The sequence below is a fragment of the Chamaea fasciata genome, unplaced genomic scaffold (genome assembly GCF_029207755.1).
Source record: "Chamaea fasciata isolate MVZ Bird 193981 ecotype frontalis unplaced genomic scaffold, bChaFas1.0.hap1 SCAF_9, whole genome shotgun sequence".
In the NCBI taxonomy this organism is placed as follows: domain Eukaryota; kingdom Metazoa; phylum Chordata; class Aves; order Passeriformes; family Sylviidae; genus Chamaea; species Chamaea fasciata.
This window is the reverse complement of record NW_027094094.1, coordinates 26,443,831-26,457,461: the sequence shown is the minus strand read 5'-3', so window position 1 is coordinate 26,457,461 and position 13,631 is coordinate 26,443,831. Positions and strand designations below refer to the sequence as shown.

At 42.1% G+C, this 13,631-nt stretch overlaps 1 protein-coding gene across 4 annotated transcripts in view; it reads left to right on the top strand.

Annotated features, from left to right (window-relative positions):
• Positions 1-10,552, top strand: part of OGDHL (oxoglutarate dehydrogenase L) — a 51,216-nt gene extending 40,664 nt beyond the window's left edge. For all 4 annotated transcript variants that reach the window (XM_066191567.1, XM_066191565.1, XM_066191566.1 and 1 more), the window contains 6 exons: positions 2,161-2,232; positions 3,047-3,172; positions 3,789-3,861; positions 6,290-6,453; positions 7,003-7,157; positions 7,877-10,552. In XM_066191567.1, coding sequence (XP_066047664.1) covers positions 2,161-2,232; positions 3,047-3,172; positions 3,789-3,861; positions 6,290-6,453; positions 7,003-7,157; positions 7,877-8,000 — 714 coding nt within the window. In that variant the 3' untranslated portion in view covers positions 8,001-10,552. The remainder of the gene's footprint in view (positions 1-2,160; positions 2,233-3,046; positions 3,173-3,788; positions 3,862-6,289; positions 6,454-7,002; positions 7,158-7,876) is intronic.
• Positions 10,553-13,631: the final 3,079 nt, after the last annotated feature.

The window sequence follows — 13,631 nt, the reverse complement described above, 5'->3', positions numbered from 1 at the left end:
AGCAAATGGATTCAGTATAGGTCTCACTGGATAGGTGGTCACAGTAGAAATAAACCCTAACCCATCCCACGCAGCAGTTGCTGGCAGTCTGATTGGTGGTGTCAGCACAGAAACCAAAGATGGATGTGAACATTGAGGCTCTGGACTGAGGTTGTTGCTGGGGCAGTGTGTGAGTGATGGGGAAGCCTCACCTGCCTGTCCTGTAATTGTTTGCTGGTAACATCTCTGTTCCCAGTGTACTGACTGCAGTGTGCTTGTGAAGCACTGGGTTTGTGCTGTGTGTGCCACACTTAGTGTGGGATTTGATTTACAGCAAACAGATGTGAACAGCAGAGGTGCTACAATAAACTGGGCTGCTACTGTGCACCATAGTTTTGTGCAGCTTTGCTCCTTGCTCTCAAGTCCTTACCTGTCTGTGATCAGATTATTTGGGACCTCAAAAGTGGAGGCAGAATTCAAAGGAGCAGTGATACAAGGCACAGTTCTAGGCTGTTTTGTTACCCATTTGTTGCCACCAGAATGGTTTTTTCATTTGAATTTCCTTAGTCCAGGAAGCAGATTGAATCATGGATTCATAGAATGGTTTTTGTTGGAAAGGACTGTAAAGACCATCTAGTTCAAACACATTCACCATGGCAGGGAGCCTTTCACTAGAGCAGGGGCTGCTCAAAGCCCCATCCAGGTTGGCCTTGAACACTCCCAGGGACATGGAATCTACAACTGCTCTGAGCAACCTGTGCCAGTGCCTCACCACCCTCACAGCAAAGATTTTCTTCCTTATGTCAAACCTATACTTGCTCTCTTGCAGCTTAAAGCCATTTCCCCTTGTCCTATTGCTACTTGACCTTGTAAAAAGACACTCTGGAGCTTTCTTGCAGTCCCCTTTAGGTGCTAGAAGGTGCTGTGAAATATTTCCTTGGAACCATCCCAACTGTCTCAGCCTGTCTTCAGAGGAAAGGTGCTCCAGTCCTCTGATCATCTTTGTGTCCCTCCTATGGATCTGGAATCCTGCACTTGGAATTAGGAAGGATGATGTATTCAATCAAGGTGGACTACTAATTGTCAGAATAATGAGTGACTTTGGAGATTGTGTATTAAGATTTCGACAGAGGAAGTTATGATGAGAGATAGCCATATAAAGAAAAAATCTCTTTATGAACATTATTAGATTTAGATACATGGAGAGAGTTGAGAGGTGTTATAGTTTGTCTTTGGGTTAAAATACTTTACAACTGTTTCCGAAATGAAAGTTCTTCCTAAGGGTATCTGTCACTTGAACAAGCCAAGGCTGTCAGCAATAGCAATACATAGAAAAGCACATTGCATTCTCACATTCCTCACAGCTTTCTCTGATCCTTTATAAACAGGGACATGAAAAGGAAAAATAACAGATTCTGCAACATTCGTTATTCCCGATAATTTCTGTGGCCAGCATGCATGTTTTGCTAATGTAAAATGGCGCTAACAGCGCCATTCAAATAATTCAATTGCCATTGTGCAATTCAAATAATTGCCATAGGTACTGGTAGTGAGACAGTGGATGGGAGTGTTCAGTAATGACAGAACATTAAATATCTCCTGAGGAGGCAGAAATTAATCATAGGTTAGTTTGGCAGATAATAAGTGTGTATTTTGATCCATTTTAGCTAAAGCGTTCATCTTGGTATTTGGTCCTGTACTGAACAGTAAACAATAGAAGGAGAGATCCTGTGCCTGCTTTTGTTGTTAATAAAGCAAAAGTAGTCAGCAGTTAACTTTGTGTTTGTTTCTGTTCAGCATGCACAAACTGTGAGTCACTGCAGTACTCTGAGGCACCCAGTGTTTCTCTTCCTAATGTTTCTTTTGCTGTGCATTAGCAATGTCATCATTGTGCTCACATGGACCCACTGCCTTTCCACTGGTCTTCATTGTGCAGCTAGACTGAGGGTAGAAACATTGGAAATACAAGTGAAACCAAATCTCCTGTGAAAACAGAAGATGAGGAATTCCTGTCCTGTAGTGTGTCCTCAGTGTCACTGCTGCTGTTGATGCCTTTGGCTGGGGAACAGGTGTGCAGCTGGTGCAGAGGGGACAGGAGGTACTCATGCAGTGCGTGATCTAGACTGGTGTTGAATTGCTCATTTGGCTCTTTAACATTGTCTTAAATGATACCTTTACCAGGGTCCAGAGCATTCCTCAGCCAGGCCCGAGAGGTTTCTGCAGATGAGCAATGATGATTCTGATGCCTATCCAGTAAGTAGTTTTGTCCTTTTCTTGCTTTTCACATCCCAGAGATTTTTTGCTAGTAGTATCCTTTTAGCTAGGTATAGTGGGTTGGGATTTAACTTCAAGTCTTGGTGTAACATTAACATGATCCCAGTAAAAGTAATGGAAGTATGCAGCATTGCTGTTCATTACAAAGCTGAGGTGACGTACAATTAATCTCTGGCAGCATGATCTTTTTATGGCTGTTCCTCAGGGCCAGTGATCCTGCTTGTTTATATTGCTGTGTATACTGCAAATCGGTGTCTCTAGCCAATTTCTAAAGGAGGTCAAGTGAGACTACCCTGGCTCTTTGCAGTGGAGCTGAATTGTACTGCTAGGAGCATGAAAATAAGCGTCTTCTAATTTTAATTGGGCTAACACTTTCATAGATTTGTAATTCACTTCTACAGATAAAGTACATACCTCTACAGGACAGGAGGGAGACTGAAAGCTAACTCTACACTCAAAAATTGAATTATAGTTTAATGTTCTTTCAAAGTGGGTCTATTTTGTTTCTTCCATCTGCTGATGTCCTAATCCTCCTCAGTCTTCCTAGACTTCCCATGTTTTCTGAATTAATGGAAACTTTTTGTGTATATTTGCATAAATTTTTAGGAAGAAGTAGAAACAGAAAGGAATAATTTGTAGGGATGCTTCCCTAGCTAATAAAATCTCAGCTGAGAGCTACTAAATAAATTTTTTGAGGAAGGGAGCTGCTGAGAGTCAGAAATAAAAGGATGGCCTTCAAACTTTTTTTCTGATCTTTTAGACATTTTCCTAATGCCTTTAATGTTTCTCTCAGGAATTCACTGAGCAATTTGAAGTTTCCCAGCTATATGAATGCAACTGGATTGTGGTGAATTGTTCAACTCCAGCCAATTATTTTCATGTCCTCCGAAGGCAGATCTTGCTGCCATTCAGAAAGCCGGTAAGGTTACCTTAATGGACTTGATTATTCCAGGTAAATTAGCCCTCAAACAAGGAGTGGCCTTTCCATATGACACACTGCTGAAAAGAATAAAGATTGAGGTGAAAAACCTCAGCTGAACACAGGTTGAAGTTGCCAGTTTGATGGAAAGAAGCTAAGCTCTGATTTACTATGGCTCTAAAACTTGATTTTCAGCTTTGCTTCCATCTGGCAGTGCAGATCTTCAGATAAGCTTGTCAAGATATTAGTGATTTAGCTAGCAGGTTGCAGAACTATCATCTGCATGTCTAATTGCTGGAACTTCAAAGACCCCAGATACAACTGTTGAATGTTTTACTGGTTCATAGCCTGTGATTTGATTTTGTTGTCAAAAAGAAGCATAAGCAGTTGTTTTGAGAACCTGTAAAAGGAGTAGGCTACCTAAATCTTCTGACCAATTTTGAAACTTTCATGGCTTTCAAAACAGGAAAAAAATAACTTACTGTGTTTGCTATTCATATTAATTGATTCTATATCATATTCAGTTTGTGGTTTTTGTGTGCACGGTGTTACAAATGTTGCATTTGTAATGGAGATAAAGCAGCTCCTGAGTGTTGGAAAAATTTCTGTCTTGCAGCTGATTGTTTTGACACCCAAGTCACTGCTGAGGCATCCAGAAGCTAAATCCAGTTTTGATGAAATGGTGTCTGGTAGGTCACCTCAAAGTATTGTGGACAAATAATTAGCTATACCAAGTTGCATATCAGACTGGGAAGAACAGAATTTGCTCTGCAGAATTTATCTTTTCTTTCTGCATAATTTCTGTGGAACCATCATAGTGAGATCTAGCAGGGACTTTGGCTGAAAAATTTGCCTTCATGTATAGATTCTTAATTTTAACAGATTTGTCTTGTAACCAGCCATTAATCTTAATGGAAAGTGTATTCCCATCTCTGCAGGGAGTTTCCCCTCAAGAGGTTACTGTGTCCCTCTGTTCTTTTTCTCTTCATATAAAAATTCAGTTGTTCTTTGTACTGCCCATGCCTCCCGACCCCAAGACTGTGGAGTAGGTTGTAATTACACTGGGCCCATTTTGAAGAATAACCTGCCCAATTCTTGTTACACTGCTTGGTTTGGGGCTGCTGTGTCCCACCAGAGATCTAAAGTGAGATCAGTGAGTTCAGAGCTGTTGTTGGCATGTCATCAGCACCAAGAGATAAACAGTGACTGCAGGGGGAATACCAAACACTGCAGTGGTTTTGTCCTGCCTTGCACTAGTTAGACCGTGTTGGAGTGGCATCAGGAAATGCAGTGACATGTAATGAGTGAGGGATTAAAGTGACTGTTCAGAGTGAGAATGTGGGCATAGGTGTGCTGGTCTATCTCCAGTTCCAGTGAGGGTCTTGACTGCTGTCAGAAGAGAGTAACTGCTCAGTTTTTAAAAAGCAACTTACACTGTATAAGTGTGCCTAAATATTGTATTACCTTATTTCTGTAAGTGTGTAAAATCTGCTGCTCAAGCAGAGGTGTCTGCTGGTTTTATTACTGTTTAAAAGCTTTGTTGAATGGGTCAGATTAGAAATTCTGTTGGCTTTGTGATGTCACGTTGTCTTGCGAGTCCCCTCTACTTCAGGCTAACCTCAATAGCGGCCAAACTGCAAATTAACCCTACCCCCTGCTCCTCCCCAAACCCTGCCCCCCCCTCCCAATCTGCACCCCCTGCTCCTCCCCAAACCCCACCCACTCCTCCTCCCCAAACCCTGCCCCTGGCCGCTCCCCCATCCCCAAACATTACCCCCTGCCCCTCCCCAAACCCTGCCCCCAGCTCCTAACCCCACCCCTGGCCCCTCCTCCAAAACCAACCTCCCGCCCCAAACCCCAACCCCAGCCACCCCCAACCGCACGCCAAGGTTTCAGCGTCAGGGTTACACCATCAGGGTGGGGGTTTTGCCGTTAGGGTTACGCCGTTAGGGTTATGCCATTAAGGGTTATGTGGTCAGGGTTCGTGTTACAGTTGGGGTTGAATTTTGGCATACCTTCATGTTTCTGCTGAAGAGTACAGCAGGGAATAAAGTGTTTCTGACTCTCAGCTAACCCTTTTTGCTCTGCATTTAATAGAAAGCTGAGAGAGAAAAACTGGCTCCAGCTGACCCAAGGAAGCACAGATTCAGTCTTTTTTAATGATGAATTCTGCTGTTCAGTGGGACGAGATAATTCTTACATAAATCAGTTCTTCTTTGATATGTTTGTGCTGTTGCTTTTCTTCCCCAAGATAAATGGTTCAAATAGGAGCTTTTCTCCTGGTAAGTGGGTGTGCTGATTCAGAATAGGAGGTCGAGCTGCTATCTGCTACCCTGCAGTTGTTTAATGTGGAAATAGTACCACTCAATCATATATGAGAGCAAGGAAAAGGATCTTTTAGACCATCAAGTCCCTCCTCCAGTTTCACGTACCCCAAGCAAATTGTACTCCTGGGAGGTGGTAGCAGTGAAGATATGTATCTGAAATTGTACTTGTACATTAGCGTTTATATATATGGCTCAGCTTTGTGCTAATTCTTGCTTTGGCTATTGCTGTTTTAGCTCTCAAACAGAAGTTTAAATCAAATATACAGCAGTAATGTGTGTGTTTGGGTAAGTATTTCTGCAGTTGCCAGATTTAGTTGCATTACAGATATGTGTTTTGTTTGTATAGAATATTCTGAAATTTGTAAAGCTGTATTAATGTTACATGGTTGAGATTATCTTGGAAAGAAGAATGAGTATTTTGTATTTCAGGTGATTTTCTTAAAAAAAAACCCAAACTGGAAGCAAAGTTGAGCTGTCCAATCAATTTAAAAGTAAAGATGTAATACACAACACAAAGCTGAAAAACAGTCTACTGTTGATATGATTCTGTCTATTAAGTATGGTGAAAGACTGGATTATTGACAGTCTTCTAACTTCCTGAAACGGAACTGCTGAAAGTCACTTTGCCCAAGTTACCAGTCTGAAAAGTAGGACCAGAGAGGCAGGAGAACCCTTTGATCACTGCAACCTGCTGCTTGCTCAGTAAAGGACTAAGGGACTGTTTCTTGGGCTGCTTTATTGAAATGTCAGCTCCACTGAGAGCACTTTTTCTAATTTGTGCTCCAACTAGGTACCACTTTCCAACGTGTGATTCCTGAGAATGGGCTGGCAGCTCAGGCACCGCATGAGGTCAAGCGAGTGATTTTCTGCACAGGAAAAGTCTACTATGACCTTGTGAAAGAGAGAAAGAACCAAGACCTGGAGAAACAAGTAGCTATAACCAGACTTGAACAGGTGAGTTCCCTGATCTTCAGAAGACAGGGTCACGGGAGTTCCTGTGCTTTTCAATAGATGTCCCTCCTAGAATGGATGGTGATAGGATTTTTCTAGCACTTGGCATCTTACAAGACATATTCTAATCCTTGTGGCCATGTGGAGAAGGAACACATCAGTAGCATACTGGACAATGAGATCCAGAAAGCTTGATGACTTTTCCAGAGCAACATAACAAAGTGAAGATGACGGTATGATAGCACCTTAATTTTGTATATGCAGTCTGCTAGGTTTAAATGTTGTGAATAGCACACTTTGAAGCTATATTGTCATTCACTGATTAAGGACATACTACAGCTACTTCCCTAAAAAAGCTGTAGGAGTGCAGGTGATCTGGACTATGACCTACTTCTGTTCATGCTAATACAACTATAAAATACTGGTGTATTCATTTCTGAGCATTAAATCAATTAGAGAAACATGACTCACTCTCCATGGAAAAGTAATGACTCACCATGGGCTAATAGCACAAAAGAGAAAGCCTTGACAATTATTACCCTCTTTTTCCAGATCTCACCATTCCCCTTTGACTTGCTTAAAGAAGAGCTTGATAAGTATCCAACTGCTGATCTAGTCTGGTGTCAGGAGGAGCACAAAAACAGTGGATATTATGATTATGTCAGACCTCGTTTCCGTACTATTGTGAACCGCACTCGACCCATCTGGTATGAGACTTTAAACAATTGCTCTGTCTCCTGGGATGATTTGTTTGCTTTTAAATTTGGTTGGGGTTGTTTTCAGGGATTCATGGGTAAGTCAGGTTCTTCACAAATCAAAACCTCTGAGTCTGGGTTCTTGGGTGAAGGAGGGAAAAATCTAGACTACTGTTTCTCAGATACAAGATGCACATATTGCTCCTCCTTGTAGATCTGAAAGAAAATCAGTAGCAACTAGGTCTGTATTTATTGCTACTTAGCACAGCACTTATCTCTCTTTTGTCTAAGATTCTGTCATTTTAAGAATTTCCTCCCAGATGTTAGGTTTGTGCAGGAAACAGCTGTTGGAAGAGCTCAGTCCATGCACCTCTGCATTTATTTTAGATGACTGACTCTCAGATCTGCCCATGCAGTTATCAAAGGAATGAGAGTCTTCATTGCCAAAAGCAAGTTATCTAATTCTGTGACAGTGTACCTGGCTGCCCCGAGAGGGATGGTGAGAACACACAGCTTAACAGTGATGGGAGGGGGGAAAGAGAGGGAAGCTGACCAGAAGGTATAACTTGGGACAACTTAAGATTGATTTTTATTTAAGGAAGATTGATGACTAAATATCCAAATCTGCCAAGCTGACTTGAGTGCATTAAACAGCATGTTCTCGTGCTTGTCATTGTCAAAATAGTGACTTTTCTCACCTCATTTGTCTGCTCAATTCTTTTGTCATGAAGGTATGTTGGTCGAGAGCCTGCTGCTGCACCTGCCACAGGCAACAAGAACATGCATCTGGTGTCACTCAGAAGGTTTTTGGATACAGCTTTCAACCTGGAGGCCTTTGAAGGAAAGACATTCTAACTGCAGGGCCCTGACCTGTCTCTGACTGGTAGTCTCTCAAAACACTGCATCCAAAAAGAAAGTGAGGAGAATACTGGAAATGATGTATTTTTGCTTTACTAAATAAAAGGATCCAGCAGCTGACTTCATTACTCTGTAGCTTTCTCCCCAGTTTATAAGCAAAAAATAATTCCAGTTTACCTGCCAGCATTTTTTGTCACTTATCTATTTAAATTGGGACCTCTTTGACACAAGAAGCTTCTCCTGTCCTAGGATGCAATGTGTGGCTCAGTGAGGCTCATATCTCAGTCTGTGGGCACTGTCTAATTACTGTAAGTAAGTAGAGCAGGCATGGACAGCACCATAGTTATGCACACAAGAGGCATTACCCCAAGGAAAAGAAATTACTTTTTTCTGTGTATATATCAGGGAAGAGTTATGAAACTGAAAAGCAGAGTTGGTAGATGACTGGTGGAGAAATGTACCAGCTGTGTTTGTTGGAAGGAGATGGTGAGGTCACCTGGAGATGTGAGGAGGAGGCTGGAAATAGGGAAACACATAACAAAGTTGTTCAACTGGGAGATAACAGTAAGCAATGTGAACCATTTAGATATTAAGTCAAGGAGGGCAGAAGTAAGAGAGACCAAGAAAAGATTGTTTGGGGATACTTGAAGAGGGAAAAAGTGTACATGAGACCACAGCTGACAGAGCAGTGGGTGATCACCAGGAGAATTCAGCATCAAATGACTTCAAAAGTAAGAGGTGCTCCCACTCCCTGGGCTGCCTGCTTTGATGCTGTGTGGTATTAGGGAACTGTGGGGTCCTGTAAACGTCCTTGTTTTGGATGAACAGTCTTTCCCTCACCACACTACTATGATCTGCTTTTCTTTGACCATTCATTACAAGATTGTGTTTGGATGAGAAATCTCTTTTTACAACAAGCAGCAGGTTTTCTGCTTTGTCCAGTGCTATTCCCTACCTCCCATCACCTTGCTGATACTAATTCAGCTCTGAAGTGGCTATTCCTGATTTACTCACCGTTTTTTTTTAGAGGAAGGTGGGCAAGCAACAGCTGCTGATTTACCAAAGGCACATGCTGTGATTTTGCAGAAGTAGTAATTGATTTTTTTGGTCCCTTACATTTATCTGTCAATTAGGATCTCAACTGCTATGCACTTTCAGTATGGACATAAAATTGAACCACCTCAAGAGCTGCTCTGTGTCAGGGGGCTGATGTACAGGAAGAACTGGAGGGGAGAGCAGGGGCTGTTTCTCTTGCTGGGAAATATGGCTTCTCGGGAGGCACTGCACGGCTGGGTGGTCTGAGAACCATTGCTTGTGCTTCCTCCACTGTGCTAGAAGGCGGGTGAGCCCAGCTTTCCTCTCCTCTCTTGACACAGGAACTAGTATTGTTCTCCTCTGCCCCAGGAGAACTTGGCTCTGAGTGGACCTTGTGACTGCAGGTTTCTGCAGCATTTATCTATGCAGTGGCAGGAGATTTTTGCCCTCTTTGTAGTGGCTGGCAGAGGGAAGGGTGAGGTGAGCAGTGTCAGTGGGGTGCAGAGGGATGGCCACGCCTGTGCCTGGGCAGGGAGCTGGAAGCAGCTGTAAAAAGGCCCTGTGCCCCAGCAGTGCCCATGGGGTCAGGCTGCTTGTCCTGAGCAGCCACCTGGAAACAGCGGGTCACTGGAAAACACAGAGATGAGGCTTCACCCCATCTCCCCTGTCCTGAGCAAGCTCCTTGGATGTGCTTTTGCTCTGGGAGTATGTTTTGCCCTGCTGCTGCTGCTGTATGGACTGTGACATAACGAAGCATGGCAGTGTATGTCTGATTCAAAGAGTTGGGTGATGCTGGAAAGCTTCTTGTCTCATCAAAATAAAGAGCTGCAATTAAAAACTTTAGCTATGACCAGGTACTACATACCCAGGGAGGTTTCCAAAAAGGCTTGTGTGCCTTGTATTGTCCTTTTATTTGGCTTGGATACACCGTGATGGTGAAGAAACAATCCTTCTGTCAGAGCATAGAATCGATGTGGTAAGGTACTTATCATGGAACTGAACTTAGTCTAATGTTTGTGAAACTCTGTAGCATCCTTTTAAATCGCACTCGTTGCCCTGGGCTTTTTCTCTCACTGAAGCATTTAAGCTAATTCAGTCTTTGAAAACCTAATGAACTTGGAAAGTACTGCAGCTGACAGCCACAAATATTGTCTCCTATCCCTTTCTATAGCTCAAAGCATTAAGGTGACAGGCAGTAACCATCACCCAAAGTATTTTAATGCTTTTATGAATGCTTGTTTCTGTGGCAAGAATTGAGTGCAGCTAAATATTGCTGGCTCTGTTTATTGTATTCTCAGTTTGCATAAGGCAGTCAATGCGGCATGAAATATGATAAATGCACTTTTACCACAATATATGCAGAGGTAGAAAACAAAATTAACATAGAAATATAAATGGTAAATGACAGATTTTCATTCTCATTGTGTATCATAGATTGCGGCATAATAGTTGAATAAAAATTCCATCAAAGATGTAAAAAAACCCCAATAAAATAAAAGTACATAAGAAGAAAATTCTCTGTTATGGCTGTTCTTTTTGACAGTTTCTCCTTTGAGTGGGGACATTAACATCCCATTTGTAAGAGTGCTAGGACAGCTCATTTTTGTTTTCTGTTTGTTTCCTCAGTGGTGGCTTATTTAAATATAGAAGCAGTGAGGTAGACAGCATTTTGACTAGCAAAAGATAATTATTCAAAACCTTTGCATCAAAACTGACAGTAATATAGAGGTTATATTAGAACATTTTGTTTATTATTTGCTAATTTTTTGAAATAACACAATGAATTTTTATTTCAAGGAGAGTTTTTATCTGGAACTAGACTGGAATTAACATCTCTAATTTCTAAACACTGTAAATTATTTTTCTAAACATGTGTCTTCAGCTTTGAGATGGTAAATGATTAAATGATTAATCTTTGTTTGACAAGGACTGAAGTATTATGTAGACCTCTTGTGAAAAAAGTTGGCATTGAAATTCAAATGACAGCTTTGCAATTTGGAAGAAACAGCAAATGTGAGAGTGAGTTGACTTCATCTACTTGGGGACACACCATGCTCTGCATGCCTGCAGCAGCAAGACTTGCTAAGACAATCAGCTTCTGTCACTGTTCTTCATTCCTGACAGAAGGAGTGTGCTTGATGGAAACTTTTGCTTTGCCCATGGTACAGTCAGAGTCTGTGCTAGAGCACAGGAATAATCCGTTCTCCAGAAAAGAAACCATTCTTCTTGTTCCAGGAGGTAAAAAATTAATGTATGAGACTAGACAAAAACTAGGAATATGAGTGCATTGTTTGAACTGAGTAGATGAAAGTGTGTGCCTTGGGGGGTGTCGACTGTTTCTTTTCTTTGTTTTCCTTTAAGTATCCTTGCTAGACTCTCTGGCTGCTGTTCCAAGAGCTCTGGGTAGCTCTTACCTGGGTGTACAACCAGCAGATGTGCTGCCTCTGATGCAGAGCAGGGAAATACCCACTGCTGCTGAGAATAACAACAAAATGAAAGCTTGGGAGCTGCTACTCTATGCTTTCACACATGCATATATATATATATATGTGTGTGTGTGTGTGTGTGTGTATCTTTTAATTGCTGTTGGCATAAATGACATCGGGCATTGTTTAAAACATGAAACAGAGCCACACTCAATACTCACATAAAGCCAGAACGGCCATGCAAGCAGGCAGAACAGATTTGTAACGTTAACAAGCCTGGTGCAAGATGGAAGAAAGAAGCCCAGTGTTGTGTTTTCTATTGGTTCAGTGAATTCAGAGTGGTTTGATTTCCCGGGCAGCTCCTCAGGTCGGTGCTGGGCTAACGCAGCCCAGCACAGGTGCGGATCATTAGCTATGGCTGACGGGGCTGGCCTGTGTGCTGTGGGGGTTAAAGCCCAGGTTGCCGTGGCAGCTGGCCTATCCCTGTCTAATTTGCCGCCCTCCCCTAAATACCTCAAGCATTTCACCTTGCTTTCCCAGAATGGAGGGCTGTGGCTGCGAGGGCCCTGTGAGGTATGGCCGCCGTGGGCGCAGTAGGAAGGAGTTACAGCGAGGGGAACGAGGCCGAGGATGGCTGCTGGGAAAGGCTCAGGAGAGAAAAGAGGCCTCGGGCTCCCAGATACCTGGACTTTGTGTGGGCAGGTAAGAGACTGGGAACCGGGTGGGGACATCTTGTCCTGTTCCCGGGGTGAAGGGGACGCTGTTCTTCAAATTATTGTCCGAGCTGCTGAGGACTGCCAGGCCTAGAGGGAAGCCCACGGCGTGGCTGCGCATTGCAGAGGCGAGCTGGTGGCCAAAGGTGCTCACGCTGTAAGGGGCCTGTTCGTGGTAAAGAAATGCATTTTGTTCTTTTTGGAAAAAAAAAAAAACAAATAAACAAAACCCAACAAAGTGAACCCTTAAAAAATTAATTCTCCTTTCCTGGGGAGAAGTATAGAATGACTTGGATTTTTCCAGGTGGCAGCCATCATCCCCAGGTGAGACCTGCTGGGATGGACAGATACTGAACCTCTACTCCCTCTTTCTGTGTCCTGTGGACAAAATTGCAGGTCTTGGAGGTTTTATCAGTACCTGTCTTACAACCTTCCTGTGCTGGTTAAAATACATCATTTTAGGCACAAAAAAATTATTGCAGATATGGGTAATTTTGCGTATATCTTTCTGCCCTTGTTCTTCAGTAGTAAAGGTTACTGAGTAGAATAACTACAATATGGCATTCAAGATTCCTGTTAGGTCTGATAAAAAAGTTTTGTGGGTGTTTTTTTCTTTTTTCTTTGTTATTTTGGCTGTTGAGTAGTTCTGCAAAGTCCAATTGTGTAGCAATAGGAGTCTTGATTTCATGGACTGTACTGATTAAAAAGATAATTGAAAGTTTTTCTTCATGTTTGTATAGAATGAGGACCGAGATTAAGTGAGTGCATTTTCTTAATCATTGGTGTAAGATATCAGGGAACAGCATGCAGTCTAAAATAGAAATTCAACGTACTTGCTGGAAGGAAACAGATGAATTTTTTTTTTCTTTTCTAATTAGTTTTTTTAAAACATTTTTAACATTGAAACCACTTCTGGTCTTAGATACCTCTTAACAGTTACTTCAGGATTTTTTAATGCCGTTACTTAAAATGTTGCCTATTATCCAAAAGGAATAAAAGACCAAAAGGAGTAATTATTCAGGAGAAATAATATTTTAGAGGATTATTAGCTTTGATTGAAAATGTTTCATGGATTTCCTCAAAGTTTTCAATTATTAATAAGCACACCAGGCAGTTCCTTTGTAATACTTAAGTGATTCAGTCATTAATGGCAAATGGAAATCTAATTTGTTTAGAGAGGAAAACAGTTGTAGTCATCACTGAAGATGCTGTGTGAAAAGCTGAATTATAATTTCAGAAATCTTTACTTCCTGTTCAGTAGCTCATAAATTCACTGATACTCATATAAAACGAGCACATAGACACTTTCTGCCCATGTCATCCACAGCCAATGTGAAATTCTCCCCCACTTCAGGAGAGGATGGATTCAGCCTGCCACAAGGGGAGGGGGTCGGTGTGAGATCTCAGCTTGGCTCTCGATTGTTTTCCTGGGGTGGGTATTAGATTATCCCTAT